Source organism: Sorex fumeus, unplaced genomic scaffold (assembly GCF_029834395.1).
Source record: "Sorex fumeus unplaced genomic scaffold, SorFum_2.1 ptg000006l, whole genome shotgun sequence".
In the NCBI taxonomy this organism is placed as follows: Eukaryota; Metazoa; Chordata; class Mammalia; order Eulipotyphla; family Soricidae; genus Sorex; species Sorex fumeus.
In genome coordinates this window covers 42,008,967-42,029,300 of record NW_026606063.1, presented here as the reverse complement: position 1 = coordinate 42,029,300, position 20,334 = coordinate 42,008,967, and the positions used below count along the sequence as shown (strand labels likewise).

The 20,334-nt window shown below is 39.6% G+C and overlaps 1 protein-coding gene across 1 annotated transcript in view; it reads left to right on the top strand.

The window, feature by feature from the left end:
- ANTXR1 (ANTXR cell adhesion molecule 1) overlaps positions 1-20,334 on the top strand; it is a 218,100-nt gene that overhangs the window by 53,749 nt on the left and 144,017 nt on the right. The window contains exons 8-9 of the mRNA XM_056126863.1: positions 999-1,079; positions 15,482-15,542. Coding sequence (XP_055982838.1) covers positions 999-1,079; positions 15,482-15,542 — 142 coding nt within the window. The remainder of the gene's footprint in view (positions 1-998; positions 1,080-15,481; positions 15,543-20,334) is intronic.

Here is a 20,334-nt window from a genome sequence, read left to right as displayed (position 1 = left end):
CAGTGTTCATAATATTTTTAAGTGAATAAACTAGGGTTGCAAAATTGTAGAAATAGTATGACTCTATCTTTTAAGTAGATATATATTTACATTAAAGATTCTATAATAGTGCCATAATTTGTAATTGAAATATTGAAGAAATGGTTGTGTAGATAGATGGGGAGTTGAACAGATAGGCCGACAGATGAATAAATAAACAAAGGGAGGGACAGACTGACAGATGAATGGACAGAAGTGTTAGAGAGTGAGAAGAGAGATGGATAAAAAGACAATAATTCTTTTATTTTAATCTCTGTGTTTTCTATAATATCTCAATGACTATGTAGTATTGAGTTTTCTGTAATATCATAATAATGATGTGTTACTTTTGCAATCAGCAAAAATTCTGGCACTAATTATGAGTGTGGCAATTATAAAACCACAAAAAAGTGGGGAATATAGAAGCTCAGAGATCAGCTGCTCCTCCTGTTCTCTGCTGTGCAAACTAAGAGTAGTAAAACCAATGACCAGGGTCCTTTCCTCTCTGAGTTTGGGGGAAAGATAAGGGTTCCCATTCAAAACCAAAGCCTAAATTTATTTATAAAGTTGCTCTGAAAGGAAGCTGGAGACTATATGGTTACAGTTGCCAACAAAAATTTAGGTGAATGGGGAAAAAATATGAGTCAATGGCCTGGCCCCAGATGCACCACAATACATAAATTCATAACTATATCATCCCAGGCAAAATGTTCAGTTAAAGCAATCTTTTCTTTTCCAAGGAAAAGTATTGAAATAAATGTCAAAGCTGATGCTGACCCTTTAGGGTAGCCCCATAGAGGGCACTGCTAAACTCATTATTATAGAGTGTGATTGAGGGGTGGGAAGGGGAGCTGAGACCCACTGAAGGCATAAACTTCTGGATTTTAAAGGTAGATGGAGCCCCTGGACCTAGAACTTTCCTAAATTCCCTCTGTCCTGGCCTGACCGTCTCTCCGTGTGTTTGTGTGTTATGTTCTCAGCTGGCCCGGATTGCCGACAGTAAGGATCATGTGTTTCCTGTCAATGATGGTTTTCAGGCTCTGCAAGGCATCATCCACTCTGTGAGTACAGCATTTCCTCTGAGGCTGGCTCTCGGCTACCCTCCGCCCCTCTGCTGTAAACACCCCAGTGCTTCTCTCTGAAGCTGGTGTTTTTCTGCTGGCAAGGATGCTCCTTTGTGTCTCTCTTTCTGTCAGTTCCCACTTCCTCCTGCCTTTCACACTTGCCTCTGTTTTCATTCTGTGCCAATTCTACCCTACAATGGGAAAATTAGAAGTGAAAGGGAGGGGCTAGAGAGACAGTCCAGGGGTTAAGGCTCTTGCCTTGCATGCAGCTAACCCTGGTTCTATCACCAGAACCATAGGGTCTACTGAGGACCAAAGGAAGCTTCTTAGTACTGCTGGTTTTGGCCCTGGGAGTCCCCTAACAGCAGCACAACCTCAGGCCCTTACATTGAACTGTTGGCTGGTTGACCTAGAGTTGGGGAAAGGAATTCCCCAACCCCAACTCTGGACCTCTTGAGCACCACTTGGGAGATGCCACCCCTGCTCTGGCAGCCATCCAGGTGTCCTGACTTCTCTGATCTGGAGCTCTGTGGTGGTTAGTTGGTGAACACAGCACTGATTTAGTCTTCTCCAGTCATCACTGAGCACGGCTCAGCCTTTATCTCTGGGCCATCACTTTTGGCTAATGGTTCTTCACCTTGACTATCCACTGCAATCATCTAAACAGTTTAATACCCTGTATCTGTGTCTCTGGACTGGTATGCAGTGATCCTGGGAACAGAACATCAGTATACAAATCTAACATTTGCTGGTAATAATCATAAATTTATTTTAAAACACCTTTTTTCATAACTCCCAGAGGGTCACAACCTACCATTTAAGAAGCTAGACTCCAGGACAGTGGTTTTCAGCCACTGGTCTGTGTGGACTGGTGCCAGTCCACAGAAATTTTCTGCTAGGCCATGAAAAAGTTACTGTCACTTAACACATAGCATGCCTGGATAAAATTTCCCTTTGAGCAGATTAGATTGAAAAATGAGTATCAGAAAATGCTGTTGTAAAGAAAGGGTTTTTTTATTCCTGATTCAAGTTTTTTTGTGTGTGTGTTTTTTATTTCTGATTTAAGTCAATTTTTGTGTTTTGTCCCATTTTTGGGTGTAAAGAAATCAAAACCACAGCTCTAGTGTTTGAACAGTCCCTGGCAGTCTTTTCCAGCCCAATGTGGGCTGGAGGAAACAATTGCTCACACACTTATTTCATCCTTTCCTCTTGGTGAAAAGGACACTAGTGGCCTCTAGGCTCCTCTTTTGCACCTTCCACACACAGGCACTTGGTCCAATCAGAACGCTGGATGATGCTGGTTCTTTATACCAGTTTGTGCTGCACTAGAATAAAGTCAGAGGCTATGCAGCCTCTGCCTTGGGGTTCGTGGGCAACAGCCAGCAATTTGGCCACCACCCAAAGTTTGCTGGGAATTGCTGAGCATCCACCATCCAAAGGTTGCTAGAGGTTTTTTTTTTTTATTTATAATAAAAGATCGGTAGGGTGGGTATGTAGTTTACGGGTAAAGCACTTGCCCTACATATGTGAGGTATGAGACCATGAAAGAAAAAGAGATCTATATGTCTGGTTGAAGAATTTGGATAAAAGAGTCAAAAATAATGAAAGATAAGTGAAAAATAATGAAAAATAATGAAAGAAAGATGTCTAGATTTAATGTTGGGATAGCACTACCAAAGAGCCTGACAGAAATTTTGACTCTTAACTCAGTCAGTACGATCAGAGAAATATTTTGATTGTCATAAGAACAGTCTAATAATGATGTCTGTGTCTATTGGGGACCAACTGGGGTGACCCAGAGCCAAGAGACCTATCAGGAGGTTACTTCAGAAGGCTTTACTTAATTATTCAAAGTTAGAGGAGAGAGCAAACTTTCAATAAACTCAAATGGTTCATAAAACTCATAGCCCTTTATTGTGAATCCCAATTGTAAAATCCCTGCCCAGATAGCTAGATTCTTAGCAGGGAAAATTCTTTTACATTCCAATGTTATGAGCCAGATGCCTAACATCATGCAAGAGTTGGTCCCTTCCCAAATAATGAGAATATTTTTATTCCCTAAATTGATGTTGTCCTATATTATTTAAACCTTTGCAACTGCCTCATACTCCACCAGACCCTGATGTTTATAAAGCTCTCCCCAGCTTTAAATGGAAGTGATTCCAAAGGTGTTTAAGAAGTTTTGGTGATTGGGGCTAGAGCAATAGCACAGCAGGTAGGGCGTTTGCCTTGCATGCGGCTGACCCGGGTTCGATTTCCGGCATCCCATATGGTCCCTCGAGCACTGCCAGGAGTAATTCCTGAGTGCAGAGCCAGGAGTAACCCCTGAGCATTGCTGGGTGTGACCCCCCCCAAAAAAAGGAAAAGAAAAAAGAGAAGTTTTGGTGAAACTGTCTCCAAAAGGGAAAATAATTTCAGATTTGAGTCTCCAGACTTTTAGCTGAAAGATAGCATTTTTTGGTGAGCTTTTATCTGGGAGTTATGCTAGTGGTTTTGATCCTTCCAATACTAGAAACTCATGTTTATGGTAGTTCATTTACTTGAACAGAGAAACAGGGACGAGCACAGCAGGGCTCATCTTTCTCAAAGCAGACAGGAATAATTATGGCCTAAGAGTTGGCTAACTATTTTTAAAAAGTAGCCTCATTTCTCTTTCTGGCTACTGAAAAGAAAGTTCTCAGTTTTTTGGTGTCCCCCGCCCCCCATCATAAGCATCTATTCCAGCTTGTTCCCATGGATGTTATTTTGTGGCTGGTAATTTTCTCATGATAAAATAGGACTGGGCTTAATTATCCAAAGCCAGAGTGCAGAGTAAGCTTTCAATAAAGTCAAATGGTTCATAAAGCTCACAGTCTTTAGTGATCTTTATTGTAAATTCCAAAATAAGATGTAGGGGCTAGTGTTTATTGGATCATTAAGTTTCATAGAAAACATTTGATGGTAGCCTCTGGTCATTTGGATACAAAATACATAGAGCCATTTTTACTGGGGGAGCTTATAACCTAATGAATAGGAAGGACACACACACACAAACAAGTAAATGAATGCATAGTATTATAATGTGATTAGTAGTATATAAGAGGTAACATGCTACTGCAATTAAGAATAAAGGCTGATGGGGAATATTACAGCGGGTAAGGTCCTTGCATGCACCTGACCACACTTCTATCCCCAGCACTCCATATGGTCCCCCAAGCTCACCAGGAGTGATCTCTGAGCACAGAGCTAGGAGTAAGCCCTGAGAACAGCCAGGGATGGCAAACAACAAGAACAATAAAGAGTAAAGGGACCAACAAAGAACTAGACTCCTTTGAAGAGACGACTGAAAGGGGAACTGAGGGAATTCATACATAGGGAAAACATGGCTAGAAACTGGCAGAGCACAACTCTACACAGTGCATAGCAGGATGAAAGAAGAACAGTGCTCAAGGTGGAGGAAGGCAGAAGGGGAAGTGCAGAAACAGAGACTAGATCAAATGGAAACCTTGAGGGCACTGGCATTCTACTCTAAGTGAGAAACTACAGTCAGATACAAAGTCTGATCATAGGGCACTCACAACTATAATCAAGACTTAAAAGGAATCGAGAATCATGATACTTGAGCCATATACTTCTTGGTTGGTGAACAGATGCACTCAGGATCACTGGTAACAACATATGCAAAAGAGGAAAACTATCAACTATTGAGCATCATCTCTCCAACAGGCCCTCTGCTGGTACTGTGGGCAGCCTCTCAGTGGCTCCATTATACAGAGGAGGAACTCAGATACAGGAAGTTTGCATAAAACCAGTGTGCCCCTCATAGTGATGAAGTGGGGAAGTTGAAACAGGTTTTTTTCCAGAGATTCGGTTCTTTCCATAATATTCAATGCTGGACCAAACGTATCTGAAGAAAGGAAAATCGCCAGAGTTACTGAGAGCTGATTACCCAGGCTTTGGGTTTAGTATGACCTTAAATACTGCCCCTTCAATCTTATCCTGAGGTGTAAAGATTGTTCCAGTCTTTCCATAGTTCCACAGTTCTTTCCAAGGAAGAAACACTTGGGTGTCAGATTAATATATGTGTTATTTTTGTAAGTCCTCTCCCTCATTTTCCATTTTATTCTCTCATCAGTTGGACAAGGGGAGAAGTCAGAAAGAACTCAACAACTATAGATAACTTAGTGTCCAAACACTGTTTTATTATTCCATCTGATATTAACCCATTGAGAAATCATAACAGCCCTGTGAAGAAAATATTCTCATTCTGATTTTGCAGTCACATGATACAGCTCTAAAGGAAAAAGCAGGATTGAAAACAGTTTTTTCTCCTCCAGTTTTAAATTAGGCATCATGATTTATAGTACTGTTAATACCAGAGTTTCAATCAATGAATGTTCAAACACCGCACCTGCAGCCATTATCAGCATCCCTCCACCAGTATCTCAAGGTCTCTCCCCATTCCCCATTCTCCACTCCTTTGGCAAACACATTTTTTCAGATGTCACTATTGTAATTTGGGGCAAATGTTTGCAATACCATTATCAAAATTGGGTTTTGTTGAATAAAGTTAGTTGACCTCACCACAATCAAAGTACCTAAGACCCTCTACCAAAGTCCTTTTGGTAAATTCAACCCACTTCATTTTCCTCTAACCTACTCCCCACCTTACTGGCATTCTCTGTTCAGTAATCTAGAGCAAAGGGTTTGCCATCATTTGATGCTATCTATTCCCTTGTTTTATCTTTATATATAGCACAGTTGAGAGAGATCATCTGGAGTTCATCTCTCTCTTTTCCTCTGATTTCCTTCACCATGAAATATTCCAATTCCAATTCAAGTTGCAGTTTTAATTGCAAGATTTCCTATATCCCCACTTCATAATGTTTCATTATATGTGTGTATATATATATGTGTGTGAGTATGTATATATATGGTACAACACATAACAGTTTTAAAAATATTGGGGTCACATTCGGCAATGCTCAGGGGTTACTCCTACCCACTGTACTATATTTCTGGTCCCTTATGACTACTGTTAATGTAAATATTATTCTACAGAAGCAGGTACTATAAATACGGAGGAATTAGCTAACCTATTCACATAGAAATGGCCAGTGAGCCAGAGTGGACCCAGGTCTGTCACTAATGCCCTGGAAGACAATGGCCATAGTGTCACAGGTTGACTGAATAATGTAGGTTAACCAGAAATCCCTTCGGAGAAGGAGGCACTGAGAACCAGTGTAAAATGACTTGGCCTAGTTCACATTGTTCCAGCACAGCAAGATCAGGACTAATGCACTGTGACCTGGGTACACAGCCAGAGTGGGAAGCCTCCCCTCGACCCCCATCTCCCAACCCCCAGGTCTAGAGCCCCTCTGAAAACCTCACAGTTTTCTCACTGGATAAAATTTCACCACCATAAAAAGCTCTCCACTGGATACAGACTGAAAGGAAGAGCTTCTATTCCACATTTGCTCAGGAACCTACAAGAGAAGACAGAATTCTTTGCGTTCGTGGGACACCATTGTCAAAAGTGTAAAGACAAAACTAGGTTGAAAGATTGCCTTAGGGAAGGTTGTCTGAAGGGAAGATAGCCCCTTTAAGCCAGTAACACTTAGAAAAGGGAAAAAAAACATTTCTTCTTTTGCCTTCTCGGAGTGTGGCTTCTTTGGGGAATTTCCACTACCCACAACTAGCGCACATAGTGCCAGCCCTCAAGTGAAAATATGAAGCAAAGTTTCAGTGAGGCTCTTGGGTCTTGGTTTGTCTTTACAAAAGTGCTGCAGACAGTGAAATGGGAACCTGCATGAAAGCGGGGTTCAGATAACACTAAAATGGGTTTGTAACTTTCAATCCCAGTGCGTGGCCCGATGACCATGATGCCAGATCCTTCTCCTTGCAGCTGTCCCCACTTATGGGGCAATTGAAGATGGTGCCTGGAGCTGGGCACTCTGTCTATGAGGAGAACCTGGTTACTGGAACCAAGCGGTCTCGAGCTAGAAGCATTTCCCTAGAATAAATATTTAAGCCTGCTGCAGGCTTCCTATTAATGTTAGACTGAATCAGCACATCGAAGCTTCTGCATGTTTGATCAACAATAAACAAGAGTTGAACAAACACAACTGTAATTGCAAGGATTTCTTCTAAATTCTGTCATGAACTTCTTGGTTATCAAGGAAGCTGTAAGATCAGCAAGACTGAGGAATAAATCTATTATGTGACATAGAGAAGAGTAGCTTATTTTTAGAAACCAGATTCCATGTTGATTTCTCCCTCCCACTCCTCGGGAGATGGAAGAAATGTACCCCTAATCTGACCCAAGTCTTAGCAAAGCAACAGCAAGTCTGGTTTCTGGGTTTGCCCTGCCACTTTCTCTATAAGTGAAAATAGACAATTTGTAAGTCTACAAATGTACATCATGGTGTCTCACTAATAAAAAATTTTTAAAAAATGAAAACAATAATGTTTCATGCATTAAAAAAGTAAAAACAAACAAACAAACAAAGAAAATAGAACTACTAAGTTCCCCACTAGAGCACAACTAAGGTCTTCTCTCCTTTTCTATTGTACTCCATAGTCCTGAAAATCTTTGTCTTTATGGAACTGATGAACTCATCACTCAGGCTAAGTGAGTTTATCTCAAGACCCAGTTCAACTTCACATTCTGTGTCAGTCTTCACTGAGCCTGCCTTGGTGGTCTCTCATCCACCACAAACTCCCTGCCTTGAACCTTAAGAGGCACCAAGTGTTGGAACCACTTGCCTGGCACCATATCTTGGCCGTGCTATATGTCCTTTCTCTGAGTCAGAAGCTCAGCTGTTAATCATAGATCCAACTTGGCTTGTTGTATTTTTCAGGGTGTTTCCATGCTGTGCTGTGCCTATTTATCCCTTCTAAAGCAGCCCAAGGACATGCATGGCATCTGTGACTTACAATGCATGCATGACAAGGGGGCAGTTCTGTGGCTTTGTTTCTTGTAAAATTGTTCAGTTCTTCCCCACCCTCCCTTCCAAGCTTCTGACTATAAAAGATGGCATTTGAGACTCCATTCACATTCACAAGCCTGGATAAAAAACATAAATAGAATCAATTGCAGCTTCTGTAATGACCAGAAAATCTTTTTCAAAAAAATCATTTGCCTCAGCAGTCATTAATCTGACCCAGATTTTACAGACATTCAGGCCAGGCATTTCAACTAAACTATTTGTTTCTATTTGGCTTTTTTAAAATGTCCAAATGTAATTATTTTCTAATGCCCAGATCTTGATTGAAGAGACTGCAAAGGTTACAAAGGAGGCGTATCCAGTTAATCTTAGGTCACCCCTAACCTCCTCCCTCTCCCCTAACTGTTTCTTCTATGTCTAGGAATCTGCTAAGGCCTCTTGCAAAAACAATAACCGAATTTAGTACAAAATCCAGTAAAATGCCACAGGGGTCAGCTCCCAAAGAGAGCCACTGGTTTTGCCAATACGTAGGAAGTTACCAGCTCATCTTCCTAAACAAACCATGTTCACAGCTATAAGAGTTTTCCTTCTGAAAATAGGAGAGACAAGAAGTTGGGTAGGGAAAAATAGAAAAGAATTTCCTCTATTTCAGAAAACCTTGTTTGTCCATTTGCTCCTGCATATCAGACTCCTTGTAAGTGTGAATCTAACAGAAAAGAGCTGCACTTGTTTAAATGGACTTGATGCCCAACCCTTCTCCCCAGAACCTTTTGTCTCTTCTGAGAATATTATCTAAAATTCAGTAACCACTTGAAACTTGCATGTGTTTTCTTGTTATAATGTATGGTTTACATAAAAGTGTCTATAAATTCTAAGTAAATGTTTGCATGATAGTAAATTTTTAATTCAGATTCAGTAGAACTGTTATGTACCTAGGATTAAGGCCGTGGTTAACAATATGAGCCTATTGGGTTTTTAGCCTATGGAATCAAATGTAGTTGTGAACGATGAATATCTTTTTTAAAAAATAATTTTTGTTTCAAACATCAAATAGTTTTAAAATTCACAGGTACGTGATGGCCAATTGAAGGCATGGATGAGCCAGTTTTATGTACCACACTACCAATTCTTTGTTAAAGCAGTGATCCCTAAACACATCTACCATCAGTTGGACTAATGTATGAGGCCTCGCTGTGTGAACCTGAGCCTTTTCAAGCCCAGATCTCCACAATTTTCCCCCGTGGGTCAAGACCTTTTTACAAAGTAGGCCAATGCAGATCTTAGACATGAAACATAGTACTCCTTTTGAATTATTGTGTGAAAAACTATTGTTAACTGTTGTTGAAATAAGTTGCCTGGAATAGTACTCCCAAAATATGATGGAGCTTAATGAGAACAGGGAGTTTTATAAGATACAGAATATGTACTTTTATTCAAAAGATCCTTAGACTACGTTTAGAGGACAAGTGGAAGACTAATACATAATATGCTGTCTCACTAGTTATGATGTCATGCAGGAACTGTGCCATTATTCTCTGTTCAGAATAGTTAGTACTTACAGGTTAGGCATTATAATTATAGTGGTGATAATATAGATTTGATCATTGACTTCATAGGATTAGTTTATGGTTTAAGGAGGAAGCTAGACCTGGACAAAGAATCAAAAATATGCATAATTACAAACCACAATTAACTCCTCTGAAGGGTGGTAAGTTACTCTAAAATGCAGATGAGTCAGAAACATTTCATTGGAAAAATCAGAAGGATTTAGGTGATAATATCTGTGTTAGATTTGAGGAAAGACACAAAAAGTGAGATTAAAGAAAACTGTTAGATATTTTCTTAAATAACTGGACATATGTAATTGGTCAGCATAAAGTTAAGCACTCTTGGGCCATACGATTTCAAGTCCCAGGCATATTAAAACCAGGATCTATACTTTATGACAAATAAATTGCCAAGAAACATGCTCTGAACAATATCTGGAAGCAAAGGACTGGGCTGGTCTTTTATTAATACACTCATACAAATCCTCCAACAGGAAATAGCCAAGTAAATAAAGACTAGTTGTTTATTAGGAAATAGGCAGAGCAGTTGGGGGAGGGGAAGCGTAAACTACTACTATATACAGCTTGGACAGGTTTGCAACGGATTTTCAATCTAGATATTAGATAGTTCTTATTACTTGACAAAAAATTTTAATATCTGCTATCTCTCCCACTCCTGCAACAATCAAATAAAGTATGCAAAAAGAACTATGTCAGTACAACACACCACATTATAGATTTCTTTATGGTGAGCTGCAGTAAACTTTATTAACACTATTGTAACCATGTTTCCCAGTTGACAATAACTAAATAATGACAATAATAATGACAATAAATGACAGTAAACTAAGTAGATAAATAAATACAAAGAATAATAACAATAGTAGAAAGTAGCAGTTTGCATTTTTTGAAAACCCAATACATACCAGACATTCGCCTGGTTACTTTATTCCTTCAGTTGTTCTGAGCACAATTCTTGGTGCCCTCATTTGATGAGGATCTTAGCTGGTATCTCAGGGGTCTTAAATTCTTATCTATTGATAGTTACTCTGTCTATAAGTAAAAAACCTTGTTACTTTCCCTTAATTTCTTTGTTCGTCTCTCCCCTCCATCCAATGTAAGTGACACCACCTAAATCTAATTGATTTTTATAAGACATCTCTGCATATGTCTATTATTTATTTTACCATCATACAATTCTTTGAAATTAATATTTTTCTTATTCCTATATTACAGTAAAAAAAAAGATTTCAGCATGTTTATACTTGTCCAAATCCACATAGCCAGTCAATGATAGACTTGTTTTTATATAAATCTATTTTAGATTTATAAATCTATTCTAGAGTCTAGATCTATCTAATCTGTCTCTAGAACCCAGTTCTTCAAAAGTAATAACTACATTATTGAGTGAACTTGCTGAATTTGAGGCACTGTGATATGGGCTCTGTCTGTATTAACTCGTTAAACTTCTGTAGAATTGTATTTATCCCACTTGTATTATTAGCAGATAGGTCTAGAGAAGTTATGGACCTTGTCCAAGATCACAGTGTATATGAATAAGTAGGCCTCAGCAATTTAATTCCAGATTTCAAGCTATTACTCAGTATGTCAACAGGTCCCCAAAATAGGAACTTCAAAAAGTAAGTTGAAGGAACCCAACTCCCTACACTGCATTCTTCTTCTTTTTTTTAAATGTTATTGAATCACCGTGAGATAGTTACAAGCTTTCATGTTTGGGTTACAATCACGCAATGATCAAACACCCATCCCTCCACCAGTGCACATTCCCCATCACCAATATCCCCGGTATACCCACCCATCCCCTGCCTCCATGGCAGACAATATTCCCCATACTCTCTCTCTACTTTTGGGCATTATGGTTTGCAATGCAGACACTGAGGGATTATCATTCTTCTTTTTTTTTTTTTTTTTGCTTTTTGGGTCACACCTGGCGATGTATAGGGGTTACTCCTGGCTCTGCACTCAGGAATTACTCCTGGCGGTGCTCAGGGGACCATATGGGATGCTGGGAATCGAACCCGGGTCGGCCACATGCAAGGCAAACGCCCTACCTGCTGCGCTATCTCTCCAGCCCCGACTATCATTATTCTTGAGGTCATTGGTGTTCTTAGTGCAGTCTCCATCAAAGAATCAAAGACCAATTAAATCATTAAATCATTAGACACTCACCTTTGACACTCACATTCTTCGACGCCATCTAGTGGTTATTACCTCCAAGGCTACCTCTGCCTGGGCAGGGGGAGGAATCCTTTGCCTCCCCAGCACCACCCACTCTCTGTCCCTAAACTGATCAGGCTGTTGGATTTCAGACAGACTAATCACCATGCAGTCTGTGCTACTTGTAACCTAGAGAGCCCTCAGATCCACTTAGCGCTGTCCTGACTTCCTACCTTTTGAAACCAGACATTTCAACTTAAAAGAGCCACAGTTCCAGACAAACTCTGCCCATCCCCCTCACTGATAAATTTTACTCTGTTGGCCTCTATGCTCCCCTTCCAGATGTTTTAAGTTAAGATTGGGAAAGCTTTGTTTTTACTGGATTGAATCACAGTGCTTGGCTGACATTACACTCCTTATATTTATCAGCTAATTGCAGACACTTTGAGAGAATAATACAGCATGTGTTTATTATGACAAACCTAGCTAGTTTGTCTTTGTGGTAAAAGATTCACAGGGGGTTACTTTATCAATCCCTGGTTTAGTAAAGAGGTGGTTCGAAAACATAAGTTCAAAGTCAGGAACTCACATGGGTGCAAATTTTATTATGTGTTTTGGTGGAGTTTGGGGAATGGGGATGAACAGAGAGCCAATAGTTTAATTTAAATTCTTGGACTGTTTTTGAAATCTTCTGTTGTGGAGGATAAAATGATTTATTAAGGGGCTACTAAATGCCTAAGGAATTTTATTTAAAACATAAGAAGATGACTTCACATTGTTTCAGTCTTTAGTACATTTCCCCGCATTGATTAATTCTGTTTCTTCCACTGGTACCTGTGGAGATTTGTGCCCAAGGACATGGTGAAGAGGGTGACTACTTTCCCCAGTCTCAGCCAGCAAGAACCTAAGGCAGACAATTTGAGCTAGAGAGAACAGACAACTATTACCATCCTAGGAGAGCTATTGGCACTGAGGCCATGAGCTTCCATGCACCAGCATCCCAGTGTATGACACTGCTGAGAAGTCCAGATAACCCATAGAAAAGAGAAGAGAGGAATAAAGAAGCCAGCAGAGAAACATGGATGTCCAAGATACATTCCTAGGGTCCTGAATCACAAGTCATTGACAGTGAAGGGAACTCAGGAGCTCAGTATTAGTATCAAGTCCTGGAATCAGGTTGTTGTTGTTGTTTTTAAAGTTTTGTTTTCATAAAGTTGTTCACATTAATTGATTACATTCAATATTTCAACGCCAATCCCACTACCATTAAACCTTCCCACCACCATTATTTCAAATTTTCCCACCACCATTCAAGCCTGTCTGCCAGGAGCAGATCCTGGATAATTTATTTACTATTGCTTATTATGAATACGCTTCTGGATTCTAAAATTGTAAATGGTTGGTGTTCCAGAGATATCTGTAGGGAGCTAATTCATTTTGAGATTCATTTGGGAGTCTCTGGATCAAAACTGTTGATGCACCTGAAGGCAGATAATGGACATGACAGCCAGCTTCCCCAAGTCGGCAGGGAAGCTCCATCTGAGGTGTCCTGGTGGAATTGACTCAGTAGAGGGTCTGGAGAGATCTCCAGGGAGCTGCAGTCTTCCGGGATTCACTGCTGTGTCTCTGGATCAAGGCATTTGATGCACTGAGATGGCACCTGGAGGCAGGTCTTGGGCATCATAGCCAAAACCCCAAGTGGGCAGGGAAACCAGAAGGGCCAGCCCCTCTCCGCTGCTGCCATGTGGTCTGGAGTGTTTGAACCCGCATACCTGGGTTTTGCTTCTGGAAGCTCTTGGCCATTGGGGTTTCATCTCGAGTGGGTGGAGATGGAATCAGTTCTGTGAGGAGCACTGACCCTAGCAGAGCTGGACCTGGGGACCAGCAGGGACTGAGGCTGCACATCATTTTTTGGGTGAGTGTGAGGGTGGCTCTATTGCCTGTGTAAGCAAAGGCCAGAGAAGCAAAGCAAAAGATGAAAAAGGAATCAGGAGGACGTTGAAAACAAATAAGTTCTCAAAGTAAGAAATGCATTTAAATACATGAATGAGAAGGTGTGAGGAAAAGCAGTAGAAAGAGGAATTGTAAAATTGAGCCCCCAAACTACTGTTTCTCTGGATTTTCAGGTAGAGTTCTCTAAGCTCTGGTTGGGAGGGAACCTATTTCAATGAATGTGTTGTCATGTTTTGTCATCTCTGTATCGGGGTTCCTGAAGAAAATTGTTCATTTCTTTTCACAATGCTTCTCTATGAGGACACCCAGATTGCTCTCTGAAATGGGTAAATATCATCCTTTTATGAAACTAATCAATTTATTTTTATTCTACAGATCGAGAATTATGTAAATTTCATCTGTTCTTCATGTCTGTTCTTTATATTTGCTGCTAAAAAGTTTAGCTTTCAATCCATGTGGCACTCCTGATAAGAAAATAAACTCCTCTCAGCACATTTGCTTTATTGTTCTCATTTTATACTTTATCTTCCCCTTTAATCCATGTCCCCTTCTTTTCTGTTTACACATATTTTATTTGATTGCATCTTGTGATGTATATATTGCTCAAGCTGTAACAAGGAAGCATGAATATAATACACACTCAACACAAGTAGATGGGTTTCTTCCAACCCTAAAAGGTGCTTTATTCTTTTGCAGACTAAATCTTATAATTTCACCATTAATTGCTTTAAGAAATGTCCCTTTCATAAGCGGAGAAAGGGTTTCCTTCATTCCTCTTAACTATTTTAATTTCCAAATTAAATAAGACTCTAAATAAAGCTACTTTTTTTTTCTTGGTAACTTAACACAGTGTTCTATACTGAAAATGTTTGGTTGAAACTTTAGAATTGATAACTCAACAAGAGACGAAATTCATAACCAGCAGTGAGAAACTTAAACCCTGTTTTGGCCAGAAGAAACTTTCATTATTAACTGATGTGAGGTCATGGGATTCTGCAAGACTCTGTATTCAACGCTACCAGACTTCTGTTTAGAGAGAAGAGTGCATTTTCATTTAAATATGGTTTAGGGGGATTCTCCTGGAAAATGAATAGCCCTCAAATTCCTTTCCCTCAATGTCTTTTCAGACTTCCAACAAAAAGAGAATCTTAATAATTTTGAAAATTATTTTCTAGAGAATTGAGCCTCTCCATCCTAATTCTCCATCTACTTCTTAATTCTTTTATTTCTATTTTCAAACTCCTTTTGTTCCAGCTAAAGTTTCCCTTTAACTTTCTCACCTGAGTTCATGCCCTTCTATGCCTCGACCCAAACCTTCTAACTTCTCCCTTTCCTCTACTTGACTGAGTTCTAACCTTAGCACGTACCTCCTTTTTTACCAAATCCTTTCCAGTGTCTCAGCCCTCTGCAGTCACCCCCATAAACTCCATAGCATCTACTCTCTGCCCCTTACCCCTGGTACCAACCACCTAAGACTGGTCATTACCATTTCAAGTGCAAGCTCCATTTCCCCAACTATTATCTCTCAGACTGACATATCAGAGTATCAGGAATATCTGCCAAAAAGGAAATAAAGAATGAATAATTCTTAAGACTTTGGGGACACCTAGACCCATGGAGCACAATATGCTTGCTATCAATTGAAAGCAGTGAGGTTGTTATCGCACCTGCCCACTTGCCCAGTGCAACATTGTATCTGTGAATCTTCCTATTTTGGATGCTAAAAGAAAAATGCTCCTCTGTTTTAACAAAACAAGCTGAGTTTAAATTTTTTTTTCCTTTTCTCTCCCCCTAGATTTTGAAGAAGTCATGCATTGAAATTCTAGCAGCAGAGCCATCCACCATATGTGCTGGAGGTAAATTGAACTGTACTGCTAATTGCTCTCTTACGATGGATGATATGAGTTCAAATCATATTTTTACATCATGGCAGGGGTAGAGCAGGGAGAAGGAGAGGCAACACAAGAAGAGAAATGGTTGAAGGAGAAGGAGATTGCTAAATAATTTGCTTAAAGGGGGAAAAAGAAGAAAATGTCAGTTGTTTGAAAGTCTAAAAAAGTCTGTCCAAATTCACTCCTACCTCGGAAACGAATTCCAAGGGAATTGTAGAAACTCTAGATTCCCACACATCATAACCAACACCCTGCTCTGAACGGAAGTGAGTCTAACCCTTCATCCTCATGACAGCCCTAGAAACACTGGATGGAAACAATGATCATAGACCACCCTGAAGTGTTCTGTTCAGTTATTTAACTGTTGCTGGCCTTTGTCCAGAAGTTATACAAAGATATTTATTAATCGTTCAATCTACCAGTTTTTCCAAAATACTTATGGACAACTTTATAGAGACTTTTAAAGTGAATAAAAGGGCCATGATAATTTTACCATTAATATAAAATTTTCTACATAAGCAAGAAATCAGCCGTCTATTAGTTACAAGATTTTCTCTAACTGATAAAAATTGAAATCTTGATATGGCTTTATATTGTAGTGAGCAACCCTTTATATAAACTTGCTGACTCTTCATATAATTCCTGGTTAGCTTCCCATAACTTCATTCATTTATTTAAAAAATGTTAAACCTGGTGAATGTCAAGTCCTGTACTAAGTGCAAGAGAGACAAGAAAAATAGTCTCTCTTCATGAGTTAGTGTGCTCCCAAAACTTCAGTCTTTCACTGTTGATTGGGCATGTTAATGTCAACTTTCCAGTCTCCTAAAATAGAAAATGCCAATTATTATTTTATAGGAAAAAATATATACTATGCAACCCTGCTAGATAGCAAGCATTGAAGAGCTTTCAGATTTTTTCCAACATTGTATGTTTCTCTGTGGCATATCTTATTGCCATAAATGAAATCATTCTTTGATAATTTTATCCCAACTTCCTGGCTATAGTTTAAAATAGTAAAAACATTTTAAGGAGTTATATACACTGAATCATATACACAAATAATTGCTATCTAATAACTCATGCCAAGGACAAATGTGGTTGCCACATGGATAGACCCAAGAGAACATCTTTATGAAAAAGAATTGAAAACTCTGATCTATGCAAATTTGAAAAATGTATGTGACTACATAAACCCATTTTCAGGGTCTGTGCTATTAGGAATCTCCATTTTGTTATAAATTGTTTTTGTTTTTGTTTTTGGGCCATACCTAGCAGTGCTCAAGGCTTATTCCTGGCTCTGTGCTCACAGATCACAGAGTGGGCTTAGGGAACCATATGAGGTGCTGGGGATCGAACCCTGGGCAACCATGTGTAAGGCAAGTACCCTAACCACTGTACTATTGCTTCAGCCAGAGGAACCTCCATTTGATTTCATTGGGCTTAAAATAAATTGACCAACATTTTAAAACAATTACCAAACAGGGAAATTCCTTAATTGTGCAATTATTATGTCATAAAGAAAACCTAGACTTGGAGCTTAATAATCCCATTAGATATATTGCAACCTTGTAGTGAACCAGAAAGTCTAGGATATTACCATTTCTGTTAATTCTCTAGTACAAGTAATTCTACTCCCTTAGGGAATTTTGAGTACAGAGGAGGAATCTTTTTTCTCTTTGCTTCCAACTGACCAGCAGAGTATCCCCATTTAATAACTGATCAATAAAGGTTGGCTAAATGTCTTGAAATCTATCATCCTTAAATGAAAAATGCACTGATTTTTATCTCCCCGTGGTATATTCGATCAGAAGAGCCATAGCACAGTGGGTAGGGCGGTTGCCTTGCATGCAGCCAACATGGCCGACCTGAGTTCGATTCTTGCACCCCTCCCGGTGAGCCCGGCAAGCTACTGAGAGTATCTCGCCCGCACGGCAAAGCCTGGCAAGCTACCCATGGCATATTTGGTATCCCAAACACAGTAACAACAAGTCTCATGATGAAGACGTTACTGGGCCCGCTCAAGCAAATCGATGAACAATGGGAGGACAGTGCTACAGAGGTATATTCAATATGATAAAAACAGTAACAAGTCTCACAATGGAGAAGTTACTGGTGCCCCCTCGAGCAAATTGATGAATGGGTGGACAGTGCAACAGTGCTATCTCTTTTTTTTTTTGCTTTTTTGGGTCACACCTGGCGATGCACAGGGGTTACTCCTGGCTCATGCACCCAGGAATTACTCCTGGCGTTGCTCAGGGAACCATATGGGATGCTGGGAATCAAACCCGGGTCGGCCGCGTGTAAACACCCTACCTGCTGTGCTATCACTCCAGCCCCAGTGCTATCTCTTTTAAAAGCCTTTAAGCTAACCATCTCTCCAGCCCCATATCACGGGAGCGATAGCACAGCGGTAGGGCATTTGCCTTACAAGCGGCCAACATGTCCGACCCGAGTTCGATTCCTCTGCCCCTCTCGGAGAGCCCAGCTAGCTACTGAGAGTATCTTGCCCGCAGGCAAAGCCTGGCAAGCTACCCATGATGTATTCGATATGCCAAACACAGTAACAACAAGTCTCATGATGGAGACGTTACTGGGCCCGCTCAAGCAAATCGATGAACAACGGGACGACCGTGACCGGCGTGACCGTGAAGCTAACCATAAGAAATGTGGTGAAAGAGAGAATTGGATGTTTAGTAGTAAACGTAAAGTAGTATTACAAATATTTATAACTACGCACACCTGAAATTTATTTTCTAATGCAATGTCATTTCAATTAAAAGTAATTTATAGAGGTCAGATCCATAGGACAGTAGGTAGGGCGCATGTTTTGCATGTAGCTGACCCACATTTGATCGTTGGCACCCCAACCTCTGAGACTGTCAGAAGTGGTTCCTGAGTGCATAACCAGGAGTAAACCCTAAGCATCACTGGGTGTGGTCCAAAATCCAAAATAATAATAATAATAATAACTTAAGATTTTAACTTAATGCCCTTCAATTTTATGGTTAAAATAAGGCAAAATTAGAAATAGCCAAAGACAAGAACAAGGCCAAAATAAAATGAGCAGTAGAAAACTATATTCCTAACTAATTATTGAATTAAAGATTCATAAGCCAAAATTTCCATGGGTTAATCTTGAGGTATTCAAGAAAAATTTTCATATCTACACAATGAATGTGGCACAGAAATATCAGGGCCCACAAGATCTGATCCCAGAAAATTGATGGATATTAATATTTCTCACGCAATGAAAGGGAAAAATAAATAATTAAGGAAAACATATGCTAGGGAAACTAAAGAAGAAAAAGATAAAATGTACTGACAAATCTAAATAAAGTAATCGAACTGATTCATTGTTCTGAGCTGTTTCTTTGATGAAACCAATAAAACAGACAAGTCACTGGTAAATCCAACCCAAGATCCCCTCCTTCAGATCCTCTAAATAATTTTTAAAAATCTGTTTTAGGGGCCAGAAAAATAGTATAGGCAGAAAGGCCTTGCAAACAGCAGACCTTGATTCTATCCCCCAAAACCCCACTTGGTCCCCCAAGCACCATCAGGAGTGATCCCTTAGCACAGAGCCAGGAGTAAGTCCCGAGCACAGCTGGGTATACCTCAAAACATGTATATGCAATGTTACATATATATAGCATATGTAATGCTATATATATGAAATATTCAATATTTTATGTATAAACCTTTATGCTTACATGTTTATATGTTAGATATATAACATGTGTTTATATATAACATGTTGCATACATACTTGCTTATATATAAAATATTACATACATACTTTATATGCAAAATGTTGCATATTTGATAGACAAAAAAAAATCATTGCCCAGTTACCTAGGCCAGAGAGATAGTATAGTGGGTAAGGTGTTCTATCCTAGCACTGCCAGGAAAGATCCCTGAGCACAGAGCCAGGAGTAAGCCCTGAGCAAAGCTGGATGTGGCCCCAAATGAACAAAACAAATTTCCTGTATCAGAGTAAATTATCCACATTTAGTGACATTAGTTTTTATAAAGAAAAAAATAATACAAGAGACAGTGATGGAAGCTCACTCTCCATTTTAAAAAAAATCAGGTTTCCATTTCTTTTAATGAAATACATAAAGATTAAAACCTGTTGGATAAAGACCAACTTTCCTGGGGCCAGAGACTTAGCTCAGTTGACTAATCTCAAGCAAAGCGTGCTGAAGGCCCGTGTTAGATCTTCAGCACTCCATGCTCCTCTGAGCTTCTCAGTGAGCCACCCCTAAGTACGGAGACGAGAATAGCCCCAGAACCTCTGGTTGTGTCCCCCACAGAACAAAACACAAGAAAGACTAACCTTACTAGAAGAAGAATGTGAACTTTCCAAAAGATATCCTTACACCAAAGGTATATCGGTGGGTTTTTTAGAAGGTCTATTGCTGATCATTCTCTGAATAAGCATAACTTCCGGGAAGCACTAGAATCCTTTTGTTTGCTGCTATTAACCTGTTTGGTAGACCTCTATGGATACTCCCTCCTTCTGCTAGTGCTACGTCTCAGAAATTGATGTGAATATTCTTTGAAAAATGTAAACTGTAACCCCAAACAAGATGAAATTTTGATGATTTCAATCATTTTAATGAGAACTAAAAGCTAGTGGGATAACCATGATGCTTAAAAATATGCCTTTATGTGTTCCTATTGAAAGTTAGGGATAACTTCATTAAAGGAGAAAGTCAAATAGGAAATGACTTTTTTTTGGATTAATTTGTTGAGC